The sequence below is a fragment of the Cuculus canorus genome, chromosome 2, assembly GCF_017976375.1.
Source record: "Cuculus canorus isolate bCucCan1 chromosome 2, bCucCan1.pri, whole genome shotgun sequence".
Lineage (NCBI taxonomy): Eukaryota > Metazoa > Chordata > Aves > Cuculiformes > Cuculidae > Cuculus > Cuculus canorus.
In genome coordinates, this window is record NC_071402.1 from 117,349,512 (window position 1) to 117,368,505 (window position 18,994).

The 18,994-nt window shown below is 40.4% G+C and overlaps 1 protein-coding gene across 1 annotated transcript in view; it reads left to right on the forward strand.

Annotated features, from left to right (window-relative positions):
• Positions 1–18,994, forward strand: part of TGFBR2 (transforming growth factor beta receptor 2) — a 61,255-nt gene that overhangs the window by 13,806 nt on the left and 28,455 nt on the right. The window contains exons 3-4 of the mRNA XM_009570383.2: positions 13,808–13,979; positions 15,592–15,782. Coding sequence (XP_009568678.2) covers positions 13,808–13,979; positions 15,592–15,782 — 363 coding nt within the window. The remainder of the gene's footprint in view (positions 1–13,807; positions 13,980–15,591; positions 15,783–18,994) is intronic.

The following is an 18,994-nucleotide window of genomic DNA, read 5'->3' on the forward strand; positions in this document are numbered from 1 at the left end:
GGAGGGGAATACCCTATAAATCCAACTCCATGTAAATGCTTCACATTCTGAGTTTGTCTACAATCTTATTCTGCCTCATCGTAAACAGAGTGGAAGAGTCTGCCATCCCTCACACATCTTCAGGCAGGCAGACTAAACATTTTAGACTGACAAGTTCCTTCCTACTGAGCTGTGTCTAATGTAGGAATGCAATTCAGTGTAATTCCAACCCTGCTGGGGTCTGGCTGCTGCAAGCAGTGAGTAATGTATTGTTGTATGGAGTGTGAATTGTTATAGTCCTATGTGCAGATTTTTTACTGTCTGGGGTTAATTTTTTTTAATGTAGGGGCTTACTTGCTGGACCATGCACGCATGCAGAAGAGTCTGTCCTTAAAATGCTCACTATTTGTGAACCACTTTGTACATGTGGTTTGGAGATAATAGCAGAGATATGGACCTTTCAGTGAACTTTCAAAAGATGTATTTATATGGTTGAAAAAATTATTTATTTCAGAATGGGCAGGTCACACCTAGAGCTTTTGTTTTCTTTTAAGCCCACTAAAATTTCAGCCTCAGACAGAAATGAAGGAGCTAATTACTTTTTCCCTTATTTCAGCAGGATGGTATTGCCAGCTACTGATTTAGAGTCTCTAAGATAACTGGAGGGAGTCATTTGCAAACACATTAAAAGAAATAGCTAATACCTGTTGGGTATATTAGCAAGTTTACCCTTGGCAGATAAAGGAGATGCTGTGTTGTTGGTAGAGATACTTCTTTACCAAGAAATCTGATCTCTCTGTAACAGCATGACACACCAGTAGGATTTTTGCAGTAGAAGTCAGCAAAAGAAAGTTTTCCTAAGGCTGAATATCATTAGAAGTGCACATTTTCATGCATGTGCCCTTTTCTCAGTACTCAGTATATAATATCCATTACCAGTTGTGGAAGTTAGATGCATCTATCAAGAGAACTTATCCCCAGGGTATTAAATTCTGTTATTCTGCTTCTTTGCATGTAACGTGACAGAGACAAATATAACCATCCAAGCTATTGAATTTGAGAAGGATGTGTGTTTTTGCCTCAAATCCATTCAAAGGGATTCTACTCCCAAAGGATTACATTTGGGTCTAACTTTCCTCTGGTTTACTGTTTTAGCTGAGCTGATGGATTATGAAAGAGAGCAATTTCTTTTTCATACTGTTTTTCTGAATCCGTCTCTCAAAACTTGCTGTGTGGGGACAGAAAGGTTCATAAACGTTATTTTCCTGGAGGAAAATGGCTCCTTAGAGTAAAAAGGAGCTCTGCACAGAGCTTCCGCATAAACATGTTTGCCCATCAGTGACTGACAGAGCAGCCTCTGTGTGTGTCAAGGATGTGGACTCATCAAATGAGACTTCTTATTTGGAAGCACTTTTTCAAATAGACTAGGAAGGATTAGTTATATTCAGATGGAGAGAAAGAATTGCACAGAATTCTATTTTACCAGAATCTATAGGTGATATTGTAGACTTGTACCAGAGTAGGATCATCCTTTTGGTCAGGGGATGTGCCTTAACTTAAATTCCAGATCTCTCAAATATTCCTCAAGTTCAAAGGTCTACAAAATGAGGTCTTATATGCTTGTTACATTAGGAAGTTGCCTTTTTACATTAAGCTTAAACCAAAATCCGCAAGGTTTAAACTGTGATTACAAATTTTGCAGCCTAAAGACATCCTTGTTTTTGTTGTGTTTCCTTGTTTGTTTGTTTATAGCTGGAAGGGAGGGATAGTGGCAGTGAATGCGCTTCAAAAAAAAAATCCCACTAATACCGCCTTTTTATCTGGAAAAACAAATATTTATAAATCCCTCTGAATCATGTAACTGTGTAAGGATTGCCAGTTTGAAAGCGCAGTTGTCTGGTTAATCTATTTAAATGCTTATTTTGAATGGACAGCTGTGAGTCTTTGTGTGCACACAGCTTCTCCCCATACTTACTGGTGTGTTATAAAATACCATAGAAATTCTGGTCTGGTTCAGTACCAACCAGCATACAAACATGTTGTTTTCTATTGGACAAGATAGAGGCTCTCTCCATGAGGAGCACATCCTTGCTTAAGGTGGACTTAAGAGCTGTAGCTGAAGCCAATTTGCTCAATCACTTCCATTCCTGCCTGTATAGGTTGCTGAGGTCACGCTTAAAGAATGTGCAAGGTCTGGTCAGAGGCACAAAGCACCCCCTAACTCATGACTTGAACATACTGCAATTGACACAAAAGGTGCGCTTGTGAAGGGCCAGTACAGAGGTGAAATATGGAGCTGTGCATGGAAAAACATCAAGGAACTTGAATTTAAATTCCTCCACCTAGGTTAAAATAAAACGCTGAACAGTAGGACTACAATTATGTACTCCAAACCATGCTATTGTACCTAGAATATTTTTATGTCTGTCTTATGCTATTTGTGCCCTTTGTGCTTCATAATTATGACGTCTTTCCTACTGGTGAATGTGACACTTAAACTGGTATTTGAACAGATCAAGTCCATTCCAATTACATTTTCAGACTGCTTTTCTTTTTTTTTTTTTTTTTTTTAAATCCCAAATCCATTATTTAGGTTTGGCTTCATTTGACTAAAGTTTTATTCCATGGGATCTTGCTGCCAGTTTACAGAAAATGAAGTGCTATCAGCATCAGGCCCTTTGAAATCAGAGATGGAAATTAAAGTTCAGCAAAAGTTTCAGAGTGAAAGGTGAAACTCAGGCAATACTTTTGTCTGGGTTTACAGAGCATTTTCCCAGACTAGTGGTGGTTTCAGGTAAATGTTCCGGAGACTTTTCCACTGAAACAAAGCAGAATAGGGAGGACAGGCTGAATTTTGTTTTTGTATTCACATTACAGGTCTGCAGCAGAATTTCACTTCAGACGGAGGATATCTATGTTTCATAGACAGCCCTATCTGTCCCTTTTTATGTAGTTTTTTCTCTTATAAATGTGTATTCTAAAAACAAGACTGATCTGACTGCTTCAGCATCCTATGGAGACATCTGCTAGGTCTGTGTACTGCTGAGGAAACTGTCGCAGAGTAACGCTTGTCTTCTCAGATGTCTTCCATAAATGTTGTTAACTGACTTGAGACACTTGAGTATACTTTTTCTACACTACAAAGTCAAAATAGCCTCCCATCTACTTTCATGCTGGATTTAAACAGCTACGTGGCCCATCCTGAGATGCCTCTGCAAATATTTCTGGGCTGAAACACCAATCCTTGGAGTGCTCTTCCAAGTGTTGTAGCTCATGCAGATGAGTCCTAGGAAAGTCCTTTCTGCCCTTGCAGTGGTGATGCCTGGAAGAAAAGAATAACTGCAGAGCACTTGCTTCTTCTCCTGGAAGGTCTGTGACCTCCTGTCTTGGAGCAAGTGGCATTTGAAAGTAGGCTCTGCTCATGTTGGAGACAGCAGTAGGCAGCAGGTCCTGTGTGTCCCTGGCATGGTGGGCAGCCTGACCACAACCTAGGATGCAGAGTCTTTGGGTGCAGCCCTGCCTTTGGGGCTGGATACTCTGGGCTGATCAGCCTGGGTGTCAGCAAAAGAGAAAGGATCAGAAAGCTGGGGAAATTGAGCCCATGTTGCCCTGGGACAGCCATTCACAGCTTGAAATCCCTCTAAACTATGAGCCTTAAAATCTAGATGATTTTTCCTAGAAATAGAAAGTAGTAGTAAGAATTCCTCCTCCTGTAGCTATCTCTCACCACAAGTAAGCCTGCCTGCATTCCTTCTCCCATGAGCTTGCCCCAGAAGTAACCACAGCTGTAGATTCAGAGACTTTACTCTGCTCTCAGCAGTGCTGCTGCTGTTGAAATACATAGTTTTGTATCACCCTAGCCAGGAGTTCCTGCTCCTCATACCACCTTCTTTATTGTTTGCATAGCCAGATATTTGTCTAGATTGGAGAACTGTTCTGGGTCAAACTGACTTTTTGAAGGGGCAGGGGAAGATGTGGTCTGATTCCTCTGTGTGGGAGGAGAAAGTGCAATGAGGGATGTGAGCAAATAACCAGGGCAAGGGAGCAGCAGTGCTGCTTTTTTGCAAAAGGAAACTGTTTACGCAGATATTTTCTATATGGCCTCAATAGAAAGAAAAAGAAAAGGGAAGATCTTTGTTGTTCACAATGCTTGAGAAACAAATTAGTCATTTTTCTTAGAATAGTCTGATGACTTCTTCATGAACCAGACAATTGTCATCCTCAAAATGTGCTTTCTTGCACAAAAAAGGAATGAAAACAAGATGTTAGAAAAGGTGTTGAGTGTGAAGAAGGCTTTGCAGTGGCATCCCCGAAGGATTGATCCACTGAGGGCTCTGAAATGTTGTATGTGGCAGGAGCCTTTCAAAGGGGAAGATGAGTATCACTTTATGACTTCCAAAACCCATTCAGAAAGGGTGTCAGTAGTTTTAAGGGGATATTACTAAAAGCAAATAAAATGACAAATAAAAGCGTGAAGCAGCAAATACGGGAGTGATACTTTTTTCTGATTCACTAAGCGACCTAGCTGTATCAAAGGGAACCTGGGGGAGTCAGATGTAACTTTGAATTTCCTGGTTTGTGTGATTTGTTACAGTCTTAACGTCTGTGTTTCATTTTCAGTACTATAAAAAGCAAACAAAAATCTCCCCCCCAACTAACATATTTCATGACCTTTCCTGGAGGTTTTTCTCTGAGATCAGAAAGGACTTGCAAGTGCCTGCCAGTCTCCTGAGTGTTCGAGCAGTATTAATAAACATCTAGTCCTCTGTATTAACTTTTCATAAGGCACAGCAGCTGCTTTTAGGTATTATTTACACAGTTTCCTCTACATTTTAGTTACCTTAGTCTGCACTTTTGAATACACTAGAGCTCAGTGGACATACATGTAGCAACAGTGTGACTGTAGTTAAGTCTTTAGCAAGAGTTAACTGTAGTTTCAGGAGAAAGATATGGCTTTTTGCCAGCTGAGTTGCTGCATGCTGCCACTGTAGAGATCAGTACTTAAAACATTACTATTTAGCATTTGGGAAAAGATGATTTTCTGCCATCTCTCCAACCTTGCTTATCACTGTTGAAGATAGTGATAGTCAAGTAACATGGGAGTGTTTTCCCCATACAGAATTCATACGTCTTGAATTTGTAGTTGATTTTAAGGTAATTGAGTAAACCACAGTGACTTTTGTGTGATAAGTCTCAATTTTGACACTGGCTAGACCTGTTCCTAATACAGCGTATACTGAGGTAAATCAGCTTTAGTAGGATTTGCAGATCCACATGCAAAACTAAGACCTCCACCCATCTCATTTAACCAGTTAAATTCATATCATGGTGTGTGTGTGTCAGGCCAGCACTTAGTGACTTGAAGGCATTTGGAATGTTATGCATGACAAGGCCATATACTAAATATGAGTAAAGACCTGTAGGATTGTCATTAATGAGTGTTTGGCCAAGGTATGTTACTATTTTTAATTTCTGCATGGCTTTGGTTGTGCAGTGTTTTGTGGGAGCTTAGGGCAGCAGTAGGAACTGTATCCATGTGCCCACCTACTCTGTCCATCTAAAGTACCACAGCTGAAGTTTGCCATGGGAAGGGTGGCAGGGTCTGGTAACCTGGTATAAGCATGAAGTTCACAGTGCTTTTGACGTTAGCCTCTTTGCCCCCACCATAGATCCTGATGTGTTCTGCTGCCCAGAAGTTTAGCAGAAGATGCCATCAGTTGCCCTGTGACCTAGAATTCAAAACTTCTCTGCCTTCCTCCCACCTGTAGCCTCTAAAGTGAGAATGCTTCTAAAAAGCACACAAGATTTGTCTTTGCATCACAAGACAGACAGGATGCCTTCGGGAAAGCAGCACTGATACCTTTAGGAATAGGATTCATGATGATCTCATGGATTTTCCAGCTTGTATGGGGCACTGAGCGTATTCAGTAGCCTTGCAGATAAACTGAAGATCCAGGATGTGTCTCTATGGAATCCTGTGTGGCTAACAGAAACAGCTTGGCCATGTAGTTATTAGAAAATGTCTTAAACTACTGTTCCACCATACCGGGTGGACTCCTGAATTTCCTTGTTGGAAACTGGGAGTTTAATAAATAGGCCCTTGAAAATATGTTTAATGATACTTTAAAGTGAACATACCTTATTTCTCTTGTACTAAGAGAGATAAAGGAAAGAAATATAGACTAACCTTTTGGAGGGAACGTGTGCCTCTTTCAGCACAAATGATTCACCTTCCCCAATGCCATTATGAAGAACAAAGAGCACTATCATATTTTGAAGTAGGTTGGTGGTGGTGATGTGACTGTTGAGGGGGCAGGAATGGAGAGAAGCATGTTTCTATAAACAGGCTTTCTCAACTAGATGAAGGGAGAGGTACGATGGATTCAGAAACTCCATTCAACTTACTTAGAAGATTCAATTGCAAAGGTTTGTTTGCTGAGGCTCTGTAGCTGAGAGTGGAGGTGCCACTTTAAATGTTGGAGGGGTTGCCACAGAGACTCTTCTGTCATGAAATAATCTTGCTTCCTTTTATATCACAGAAATAACTGTATAGTGCTTGAATGACCGCTGTCTATTTTTAGAGCATGTACGTTGGAAAAATAATATTTGTACAAAGCTCAAGTGTTTGTACTCTTTCAGCTTTGTTTCAAGTGAACTAATAGCAGATTTCACTGAGCAGGCAAGAATACAAAAGGAGATGAAGTTGCAGGATGTGCTTGTTAATGGACAGGTCAGAATTAGCTGTGCAACTGTCAGTTCTGAACCATGAATCATGTTTATTCTAATGAAGCAGGAAAGCTGTTTTTCCTAATCTTGTGAACCAGATGAGCATTGCTGTACTCAAGACTTGCTATATATCTGAAACCACAGAAGGAGTTAACCACCAAAGACAGCTTCCAGTAAGTTCCAAACTTAATGCATTATGCAGAAAAAAACCCTAGACCCTGTAGTCATAGTTGAATAATTTGATCTTCATGTTATATCACATACATTTCTCCAGTGCTGTGTGCTGTTTACCGTCTGTGTTAGGGAGGCTTCGGGTTAAAGTCAGGAGAAGATAAAACGTTCCTTTGAGTGCCCTATGGGAAGCCATCATTTAGTTTTCTTTCAGCCTTTTGGCCTGGAGACAGTATTCTTTTGTTCTGCCTACCATGGAGTGCTAAACAGTGGCCAGAAAATGTGGAAGAGAGCAGCAAGTTAAAAACCTGTAGGTAAAAATCCATCTCATTATTTGAAGCATCACAATAATGGTTTTTTTTATTCCTCATTTTCAGAATGTGTTCACACTTCTATTGTCAGTGATGAGCTTGGTGTCTCCTCATATCTGCACCGATGTCAGTCAGGAATCTATGGCAACGAGCTCCGTTCTTAGGCATGTTTGAGGCAGTTCGCTGTCGTGCCCGATACCAGTGAGGAGAGTCTAGCTCATGATTAAAACTGCTAATGCAAGCTTATTTTGGAAGTAGTGGATAAAAACAGCATTACTTTGATACTTGAAATGCAGGAATGATTTTTATCTTCAAGATCTCCAGCTTAGTATGCTGTTTCCTCCCTTTTTTTTCCTCTGGTTGTGACCCTCCCTCCACCTTCTGCCAGGTTTTATTTAGTTTCTGTGTCAGTGCCTGCAGCAATCCCTAAAGCAAAGTTTTACCAGTTCCACTTGCCGTAAAAAGCCAGTCATTTCCACTGCAGAGATGAGTTAAATGAAGTTTTCTAACTCCTGCTCCTCTTCCTTTGTCTTCTCCCTCTGCATGTACCTTCTTCCACTTCTTGACTACTGGTAGGTGGGAAATAGTGCTTTCCTAGATTTCAGTGCAGTCCATCAGTGGCCTTCCTGCTGTGAAGCAGTTCTTCTGCTTTGGCTTCCTTCAGCTGGAGGTGGCCAAACTACTTCTGGCTAGGTCTAGCTTGTTCGAACAGTGTACCTAGTCTGCCGCCTTCTTTGCCAGCAGATTTCTCGGGTATGGCTGAAGAGCAGGTCATAGCCTACGTAAACTATTCGAAGGTCTGTGGATCCCACCAAACTGTTCTTTCCCCTCATCTTATAGTGGCTGCTTTGTGATTGAATTGGTTATTTGGCTATGTGTCTCTCTCGTTGCATTAACGTTTGTATTGTTGCCATCGGATAGACGTGACTTACGATTTCTTCATATGATGAGCAAAAGCCATTATGTGATAGGGAGAAGCCGTGGTATGCATCTCCTCCAACTACCTCACAAAGAAACATATTCATAAAAAGGAAGTTAGTTTGGTCTTTATCCTTTGCAGAGCCCCCACGAGGTCCCTCTTTGCAAATAAAAGTTCAGTTGGTCCTTGTAAAGGCATGATTTCAAGCACTAAGGCAGCTGTTGTGCTAGGCCAGAAGTCTGAAGATCAGAAGGAAACCTAAGAGGTCAAACACGTTCCAAGGGGAAAAAAGGGAGTGAGTTGCTAGGGGCAGACCAGGGTGACATCAGTGATCTATGACTATTATATATGATATAGGTCAAGACAGAGAGATTCTGCAAAAGGCTTTGTAGGAATGTGGTTTTCTGGAGTCCTGCCACAGGGACAGTTAAATATCTGGTGAGCTAAACACTTATGGAACCTGCTTTACTCTGACATAATTTAGTTGTATGTAAAAGATAGCTCATATTTGGCTTTACAGAAGCTGTTTCAGCACTCTTGATAGTAGTCACTGTTGATAATAGAAACAGACACGGAAGTCCGGTGCCCATGGTAATCCTACTGGGCTAAACCATAGTTGGGATAAAGGACTCCAGCCCAAAGAAGGGTCCAAGACAGTATGAACTGTATGAGTTCATACTCATTTAGTGAGTATGAGAGTATGTACCACAGCATGACACTCCAGTTTAACTCATGATGGCATTAAGCTCAGAATTAGCAGCTGTAACTGAAAAACGGAAAACACGCATTTTGTAGGATTGCCCCTGAAGGTGTTTCCATGGAAGTTACTAGGTGATTTGCAATGTTGCCAACTTTTGTGATTTTATGATGAGTCATATGATAGCTGACATTTTTTTCTTGAAGATCAGCCTCCTGTATTCCAGTGATTTATTTTCTTTTTATTTTGTAACTTAGACAGTAATTCCAACCCTCCTGTCTATGGCCAAATTTTCAAAACATGACTGAAATGTGCTCCAAGAGTTGAGGCAGCAATGGTGAATAAAGGATAACCCAGCAGCTGTTCCGTGGTTGAGTCTTGGTTGGGGTCTTTCCTTTGCATTATTTCAGTGATCTCTTTGGCTAGATTTCTGATTTTATAACTCATGATTTTTTAATCTTTCAAGTTGATTATGGTTCTGTCTTTTCTTCCTTGTATTACTACACTGAACACAATTAATATAATTAAGAATGGCCATCAGGATTTATCCGGGTCGTAAAAGCAAAGCTCGGATCACACATTTTCCTGGACTCCTTCCCTTCTGCAGTTAATTCATCAATTACTGTAAGGCAATGAATGTGCTTTTGCACTGTGATCTCTGCACTTTCATGATGCTGGTGGTGTCCCCATCACTTTCAAAGTTCTGCTGAGGATATAAATCGTGCACTGGGGGTGGTAGGCAAAACAGAAAAAAAAAAGCTGAGTTTAGGACTGTTCCTGGCAAAAGTCTATGTCTTTCTGTTGGATGAGAAGGTAATAGAGCTTGGACATTCTTCATAGCTGCTACCGTGCTTTCCAGTGACTGAGAAATGATGCCATGGAGTTGTGCTCTTTGGGAGAACAAGAATAACCTCCCTCAAGGCTTTATGATAAAGGCATCCTCCTCCTTATAGATTTCCATGATGTAATGGAGTCAATTCTTAAATTCCAGGCTTTCCCATCATGTGGAATTATTTCACAGTGACCGAGTAGTTGAGTTCCAATCCCAACATCTCCCTCAGCAGTATTTTTTAAAGGGATGGGATCGATCTGCTCAGCAATACTCTTTTTAAAGTATACATTTGCCAGAGGCACTGGATGAGAGAAAATAAATGCAGTAACTGTATTTTATGAGATAGGAGTAAGAAAAATTGGCTGCTGCTTCTGAAATGCATCCTAAGACATAAATAAAGTTTTCCAGTGTAGATATTCCCCAAAAGACAACATGTTGGTTTGCGCTTTATTTAAATGATGTTGGCTTTTGAGAGTTCTTCAATGATGATAAAATAAATAGGAGGAATGTAAACTATAGCCTGAGGCCTCAATGAGAGTTAGACATCTACAAGCAATAGACACAAAGCAAACAACTTCAAGACAGTCCATAGACTTTGGGTGAGGCATACTGTTTATACAATGTCCTGAGAAATCATAAAAAAAGATGTGAACCGTAAAGTAAAAGTGTTATCCTGCAAGCTTGGCTCCACCGGAACCCATGGAGTTGATATTTCTTATGTGGCTGCTCTGGTAGCTCTTCCATAATATTCAGCCCACATGTTGACTTGCATGTTCCATGTATTTTAACCATGGTGACTGATCTATGCTGAACTGATTGGTTGAAAGCTTCATTGCCAAGAAACCACAGACTTTTATTTGGAGACCTCTCCGTGGACAAAAAAAAGCAAGGAAAGCTGGAATTAAGCTTCCTGTAGAAGTCATAAGAAGAAAACTAACATTAAAGAGTAGATGGCAAAGCTCAAATTTTAGGTGACAAGCACACATTTTAGGATGACTTCCTTCAGATGTAAAAATCTGTTTTCTCTATTTACTTTCCCATTATATCCACTTTTTTTTTTTTTTTTTTTTTTTCCCCACCATGCAAACTGAAAGGCTGCTTCTTCCTACAGTGTTCAAGGGACTTCGTTTGTCTGGGTGGGAGAAAACCTTGAGGAGTTGGCTCATGGGGTATGAAGGCACAGCAGTATAGTTAAGAATTTTTAGAGTTGGACATTCAAGTGGCTTCAAACAGAGGAGCAGTCTTGCTGGTCACAAACCACTTATTGCTTGTGGAAATGAGTGAATACCCTTCCTTAGGAAGAATGCTACCAACTAGTCATTCTCCAGGCAGGGTTTTATTGATTACAGATAGATCTGAATTCACGTGACTTGGAAGGAGACCAATATTTCCAGGATTTCAAAGTCCTCAGAGTCTAGTAGCAGCCTGTGGTCAGAGGACCACATCGAACTCCAGATTTCATCTCCTATGCTGAAGCATGGAAGTTTTTCTTGTTTGTCCACCTGGGCAGTTTATCCAGTGCCTTGAACTACCAGAGGAATGAATAGACAGGCACTGCACTGACAGCCTGTATTACAAGAATTTTTGGAAGAAGATTCAACTGTAGTCAGTTCTAGAAGTCCTAAAACCCTGTTAGCTTTTGCCATTAATTTAACCTGTCCAGAAGTTAGCTGAGCCTAACTACCCAGCTGTTTGCTAGTAATTGAATTAAGGCCTACCACTCTAACTTGGAAACTTAAGGTTTGTGACTTTGCAGTGGATTGATGCATTCCAGAGAGCTGTTTGGTTTCGTCTTTGTTTTTTAATCAAGTTCCTTGGTTTGGAGATCCTTCCTTGAAGAGGTTCAAACATATTTTCATGTGTTTGTTCCAGTGAGTGAGTCTTGGCAGAACCTGGCATGGCTGGGGATGGCACAGGAATGAGCCCTGACTCTCAACAGACATAATGTACTTGAGTCACTGTACCTAAGAACTTGCCTTCATGTCGCTTCGGGATCCAGTGCTACAGGCCCTGGAGAGGACTGAACCATGCCTGTGGTAGAGGCATCCATCGCAACACAGCTGCCCAGTGAAACACAGATGCATGTGAGCTCAGAGCTGAAAGCAGTGTAGATGTAGCTAAAGTTTTTGCGGTTTGAGCAGCAGATGTCTTTCCCCTGTGCTCATTTGTGAGCCAGTTGGCACCCTGCCACAGGTTTCCTGTGTGAACTTGAGTGAGTCATTTCATCTCTCCCTTGATATTTGTCTGTGTTGTTCATCCAGGCTTTTAGAACCGTGGGTTGTCTCTTGCCGGGTAGATGGACAGTCCTTCATTATCAAGTTGTTTTTATCATTACTAGAAGCTAGATAAATCAATACAGCTATTAGTTTCTCTTCAACTTGTGATACATAAGAGATACCATCCAGAAGAGAGGAGCAATTTGCCATAATGATGATTATATGAACACAAATTTTGTAGCACACTAGATTCAAGACCTTTTGAGTTCCTACCACACCTACTTCAATGAGGCTTTGTTCTTCTGCATAGCTTCTGGGAGTTGTTGCAACACAAATAATTAAGAACAAGAAATGTTTACCTGGGGCTTAAAATCCAGCCAGCCCGTAACATCCTGCCAACATTCTCCACCCTGTGGAGTGAAGTGCTCCCAGCGAGCTCATTGTAACCCTCCTGTCTGTGTGGGATCATTGGGAGTTTTGCCGCTGATGACAATGGCAGAAAGATCAGAGACGGTAGGTCAGTACCAGAGCAAGCTAGTGTTGAGAAGGATGTGTGTTTTGGGCAAAGAAGGCAGACTTTTCTCTCACTCCCTTATAAAGCCTCATAGATGCACTGAAAATGTTAGCAAGAGGCCTTTTTATTTCCTTCTGGAAAAAGCATGTATATTTAATTCCTGTAATAAAATATTTTAATGGTAGTAAATAGTGATGTTCTAGAAGGAAAAAATTGATTTCTCAGCTAATGGAGGAGAGAGGGAAATTACAAATCCCTGGTTGCCTATTATCAGTTGACTAGCAACGTTTGACCGCAGAGAGCGGTATGAACATAGATTTTACACGCAAGTGGCTACAAGACAAGGGTTGTGCTATATGAAGCCCAGTATGTCCTTAAAGCGGTTCAACCTACTTTTCCAAATATATTACAAACTGAGTCAGACTGAAACTGTTGTACATAGTCTACTCCACTTCAGATAATTGCATATTCATTTAAGCTTTAGAAAAAAAGTTCATGTTGGCATTTTCTGTTGCTTGTAGTCATGCTGGCTTTTCAAAATAGCTTTTGAACTAAAAATATGTTTCCTGAAATTCAAACACTGCGACAAAAAATACCTCTTCCCTTACTCCTACCACACTGAAGCAGATGGTGAGTGCTAAGACTCAGAAGTAGTAAGCAAGTAATTCTTCACTGCTTGGGTGCAGAAATGTAGCTGTTTAGTCAAAGTAGACTTCTACAAGACAGACTGTCATTGCAAGTTAGTTTGAGTTCAAGTCCCCCTGAGTTAGCCCAGGAAGACTTCAGTAGCAGATTACATGAACTGCACAGACACCCTATTGCATTTCCAGCTTGAGTTTCACCCACAGCCTCTGCAGACCATCTACTTTAAGTTAAAAGTCAGTTTCAGTTATGTGGTTTTCTGTATGAACAGTAATCAGATTAGGGATGACACCCAGGTTATGCCTCGGGGTAGTAAAGACAAACTTAGAAAATTCATCATGATCCATATCATAATTATGTCACCCACCTAACGTGCATTCCTATTACGGTGTCCACAGTTACTTTGGCATATAGACCATGATGCAATATATCGTACGTGGGGGACAGTTACGCTGCCTGTGAATAATGCAAATGGTTGCCTGCAGAGTAGTTATTTCAGTGCAAACTGGACTCAGAGTAAGCTTGACTCTGTAAATTATAAAGCAGGTTTTGCTCCCTCTGAAGTGAATAGGAGTTTATTTCACTTTTCAAATTCATTTTGATTAACCTGTTCTTGACAGTGTGGCACTAGCCGTGTTGTAAAGAAAATTGGTAGCTGTGAAAGTTTGAATATTTTCTAATTTAAAGTGTGAGGGAATATCTGCTTCATTATAAAAACCTTATCTTCATAATGAACAATAATGGAATCTGATAATCTACCATTATTGAGTTTCCTTCTCTTTTTTTTTTTTTTTTTTAAGCTGAAATTATGTCACCTGTAGACAGAAATAAGGAAAATGGATTGCAAATGCCGAACCTATGCAAATTTTGTGACACTAAAGTAACAACCTGCTCCAACCAAGATCAGTGCAGGAGCAACTGCAACATCACTGCAATCTGCGAGAAGAATAATGAAGTCTGTGTAGCTATATGGTAAGTTACTTCTTCATACAGGTGGGGAGGGGAGCATGCCCTCATTCATCATTACTTAAGCACTTTCCTCCATTGCTCTGATATTCAGAATGTCCCTGCTACCTCGCCAGGCTTTGCTCCCCTGCTTCCAACTCATATCTGTGCTCAGCATACTGAGAGTTGCTTGAGCTTAACAATTCTGATATGAAATGCTCTGGGGATTTCTTTTCTTCTAAAGCAGTTCTGTTCTGGCTTATCCTGTTATTGGAAAAGAGGCACGTTTTTGCTCAAACCATTAAACTGCATTCATCCACAGCACTCAGTAGAAGCAGATCTGAGACTTGGAGAGGATTGTGGTGGTGTTTGCTGGAGAAAGGGAATTCTCTCTCAGGTTTCAGAGTAGACTTGATTATGTAGATCTATCACAGGAGGCTTATTTACCATGTACAGGTAGAAATACTTTCTCTTGGTAGTGGGGGCTTTTCATATAGCATATGTTAGGTTCAAAGAAATCAAGAGTATATGAAAATGAGTTGTAACACTTTTTTAGAATTTGTTGACTCTAAGCTTGAATTCCACTCTGAAAACTGGAGCTTTGCCCTTCAATAAATAAGTGAACCCTACGAAAGAAAACCAGAAACATTCTTAATGTGTTTGTAAGCAGACAAAAGGAACAGAACTGTGTATTTGCAAAGTTGCTGCTGCTTTAAGAACATAATTAAAATCACTTACAGAAAGACGTAATTAATACAGTTATTGAGAGATTTGTTGTGTTCATTTACTTGAGATGTGCAGCGTAATTGGAAGTAGACACTTCAAATGTAGGATCAGTCCCGTGTGCTGTTCCGTATTTGTCCTGTGCTCCTTTAGTAACTGGTCAGTGTTTATTATTTCCATATAAAGTGGCTGTAGTATAATATAAAATACATTCTGGATTTTTCATGCCAATTTATCCAAAAGGCAAATGATTTGAGAACTGTATTTAAAGTGTTCTTTGCCTCTGAGTCTCGTGTCAATGAAATGAAATCTGTGGACCAGGACAAAAAGTGGGAATATAGTCCAGGTTATCATCTGTAAATATTTTCCTGACAGCGAGGCAACTGTAGTTTACACCAGTTCTATGACTGGTTTGTGTTTGTGTTTTTTTTTAATTATAAGGGTAATCCTTTTGGTGCAGAAATTATGCTGATTGTAGACTTCAAAAACAAAACAGAAATGGCCAGCTCGCTAGAAATTCTTCAGATTTGGAGGGAATAATTCAGTTTTTGTCATAGTTCCTCACAGATTTCTGCTGTCTGCACAGCAACCACAAACCCCAAAAGTATGTTCTGAAGTGCACGGTGGTTCATTAAGCATTAGCTTGGATAATTCTGGGTGAGATTTTCAAAGATACTTGTTGGACTATAGTGGTAATATGACACAGAAATAGCTGTGCAATTGTAAAAATGCCCCAGTGGGAAGAGTCCAGACAGCCAAATTTACCCCATTCAGGAAAGCTGGAGAAGAACATATGATAGTCTTTAAATCTCACTTGAGTTCTCAGAAGAGGCAAATTTCAGGCAGGCACAGTCCTGTCTGCTCCCTTTGTAAAATATTCCTCCTTTGATTTCAATTTTCGCCTTTTCATTTTCAGGAGGAAAAATGACGAAAATGTGACATTAGAAACAATATGCCATGATCCCCAGGAAACACTCTATGGTCACATGTTGGATGACTCCACCTCAGAGCGGTGTTTGATGAGGGAAAAGAAGGAAAATGGGGGGTTGATGTTCATGTGTTCCTGTACAGGTGAAGAATGCAATGATCTGCTCATTTTTCGATCAGGTAGGTTTAATAATTTACCCTGCAATCCTAGTCTATACCTTATAAGTAATATCAACCTGACTGCTGATCTATGATGTGAGCATACGTGGTAGACCTAGTACCTAATTTTAACAGATTGTCTTGATTTTGTTGAAGAGAATGTGTTCCCACTGAAAAGATCTTGCTGTGTGTCAGCTATCTAGAGGTTTCACACAAAGTGAACCACACCCCTGTGGATTTTGGCTAATTTGTTAGGCATTAGTCACATTATATCTGTTTCTCCTGGAGCTATGTAGCTGAATACAACTGTTCTGACAAATGTGTGTCTTCTGTGTCTGTGTTTATGAAAACCATACTATAAATTCAATACCAAGTGCCTTCATTCCCATCAGCTCTGCAGCTCCCCCAGACTTTCCGTGCAGACTAAAAGGAGCTGTAGTACAAATCGAACCCCAGTCTTTTACCCAAATTCCTTTCACTCTTCAGAGTTGAGCTTTTCCTTCTGGGTCATGTGCTGTAAGCACTCTGTGTGACTCATGAAAAGCGTGGCCCACATTCACATGTAGTAAGTGAATCACTACACATAGAAGTTAAAGTAATGTAAAACTTCAGTTTGTATCATTTCCAGTTCATTCACGAACACAAGCATTAACTCCAGTTGGGAGGGGGAAGAATTGAGGCTTTGTCATTCCTTTTTTTATTGTTGTGGATTAGTGTTTCTTTTAAATGAAAACAGCCCCTTTGGGTTGCTTGCCTGGTTAGCCATGGCAGGAAGACAAACGATTTTTACAGTATCAGACATGCGGTTTCCTGTCTGTGTTTAACTTTGAGCAGAACATCACAGCCAGCTGGTCCACGGCTCCTCCAGACAACTAGATAATAGCCTGTAATAATTTTGCCTTTGGAATGACTGTCATCCAGATCTCTTCCATACATTGTTCTTGCCTCTCTTTCTCTCTACATTTCTTGTACACCGGAGCAAGAATTTTTGCAGTGGTTTTGCACATCCTGTAGTTTTAGGGAGTGGACAAAAGCTAGTCTAAAAAAGCCTGATAAAGAAAAGTGTTTGTACTCTTTTATTAAGACAAACTGAGATGATAAAAAGATTGTAGTTTTTCACTACTATTCCGTTCAATCTACTGCTATAAATTATCAGTGTTTTAACTCTTGTTTCTCCTGGATGCACACTTAAGACAGACCAGATTTAGTTTGTTCCTGGTGATTCTGAGGTAAGAAAGAAAATTGTGAGTAAGACAACTCCAAATTTCCACCAGAGGTTAGTCACTGCATTGCAGTGATTCACAACTGAGCTGTTATTGCTTAAAGAAGAATTTGTTTGTAGCACTGTTGGCTTGTATCAGTATCAACTGTGAAGGGTAAACCTCCTGACTCCATTTTTAAACATAAACATCTAAAGGTTTAGAGTAATGGGAGGTGTTGTGACTCACCTGAGTATGGCTTTGGAAATGTTTGAAGTAGTTACAATCAAATTAAATGCTGGTTTCTTCTATGGACTTACATTTAAATTGCCAGTCTGCAAAATAGGCAAGACTTTCAGACACGTGCCTAAACATGCCTCTAGTTCTGCTGTGTACGGGGCTTCTGACCCTGATTCAGATCTGTGGCATTTCAGGCAGCTGGTGCAAAACCATGCATGCAGAATCACTCCAAACAATGTTCTGTAGTTCTTGGAGAAATAATATGCAGAAGACAGGTAGCTATTGCAAATCTGACTACTTTTTGTTTGGTTTTTAATCCTTCTTTTTTTGCCAAACAAAATTATGGGTGACTGGCAAGCAGCTTACACCCCTGTGGTGGAAAAACGCTTCTTACAGTGAAATTCAATGCCAGTCTGTCTTAATTATTATTTATTCAAATGTCTAATGTTAGTTTTACCAGAGTGCAAAATCAGGGAGCAAAACCACTGACTAGCCAAACTAGAGAGGAAAAAGGCTCTGGCAGGCTTGAAGTTGGCTAGGTGGCAGACACAGGCGCAGTCCTTGCTGTCATGGAAAAGATGAGCACAGGACTGGACTGCCAGTGATTTTTCCCCGCTGATGTCTAGTTATGTCTGGTGGATCTTCCACATCTTGCTTTGCCCTGTTGAGTTTTGACTTGTCATGATGAACCAGGTAGCTGTTAGCACAGTTCCAGGCCTCCCTTGGTGTCTGGGCAACTTTGAGTCTCAGCCTTCTCTTCGTCACACCATCTCCCAGCCTCTATTCATTAGCCAGGGCAAGTATGACAAATGCCTAACAATGTTCTTCTTTATTAACAATCCTAAGCTATTCGGCAGAGATCAAGGTTTGTTTGCCCAAACGGGCCAAGTAGGACTGTGCTCTTTCCAGCTTCAGATCTGACCACATCTGATATCCGTGGGCAGAGATGACCAGGCACCCGTTGTAGCTGAGGAAATGGGATACCCGCATGGCACTCTGCGCACGACCTACCTTGCCATGCAATGCGACTTCTTGTTGCACAGGCTCATTCAGACACATTCATTGAGCAGTGTGCAAAAGGGTAACCCCAGCACTGGAGACAGCAAACAGTAAAATAAATCCTTTAAGTACAGACATACTTCATTTTACTGTGCTTTGCTTTATTACACTTCACAGATACTGTGTTTTTATTGTGCCTTTTTTTAGCAATAATTTTTTTCTAATTAAGGTGCATACATTGGTTTTTTAGGCATAATGCTGTTGCACACTTAATAGACTACAGTCTAGTATAAACATAACCTGTTTTTTTAAAGCAAAAAGTTCATGTGATTCGCTTTATTGCGATATTTGCTGTATTACAGAGGTCTGGAACTGAACCCACAGTATCTCCGAGGTATGCCTGTACTATTGTCGTTAAATATGCAGTTTTTATGCTGGGCATCAAGTTCAAATCCAAGCAGAATTGCAGAGATCTTAAAATTTGGAAATGGGATTTGCAGACCTGTAGCCCAGCTCTATTTGGTTTATAGTAATTTTATTCTAATAATTCATGTGGTGATCATTTTTCATCCTCGCCTGTCTTGCCATACTATGCAGATTTCCATGCAGATTGCAACTGGGGTGCCTTTGGGATTGTTCGCGTAGTCTTTTTATGTCTTCATCTAATGCAAGATGAGGTCATTTTTTTGGGCATTCCCACCACACCAGGTCATAATATGGAGGAATCTTTAGCAGCAACAATGTTTTAATGAGTGTATGAAACATCCAAACAGTTGCCTTGAAATATAGAAACTT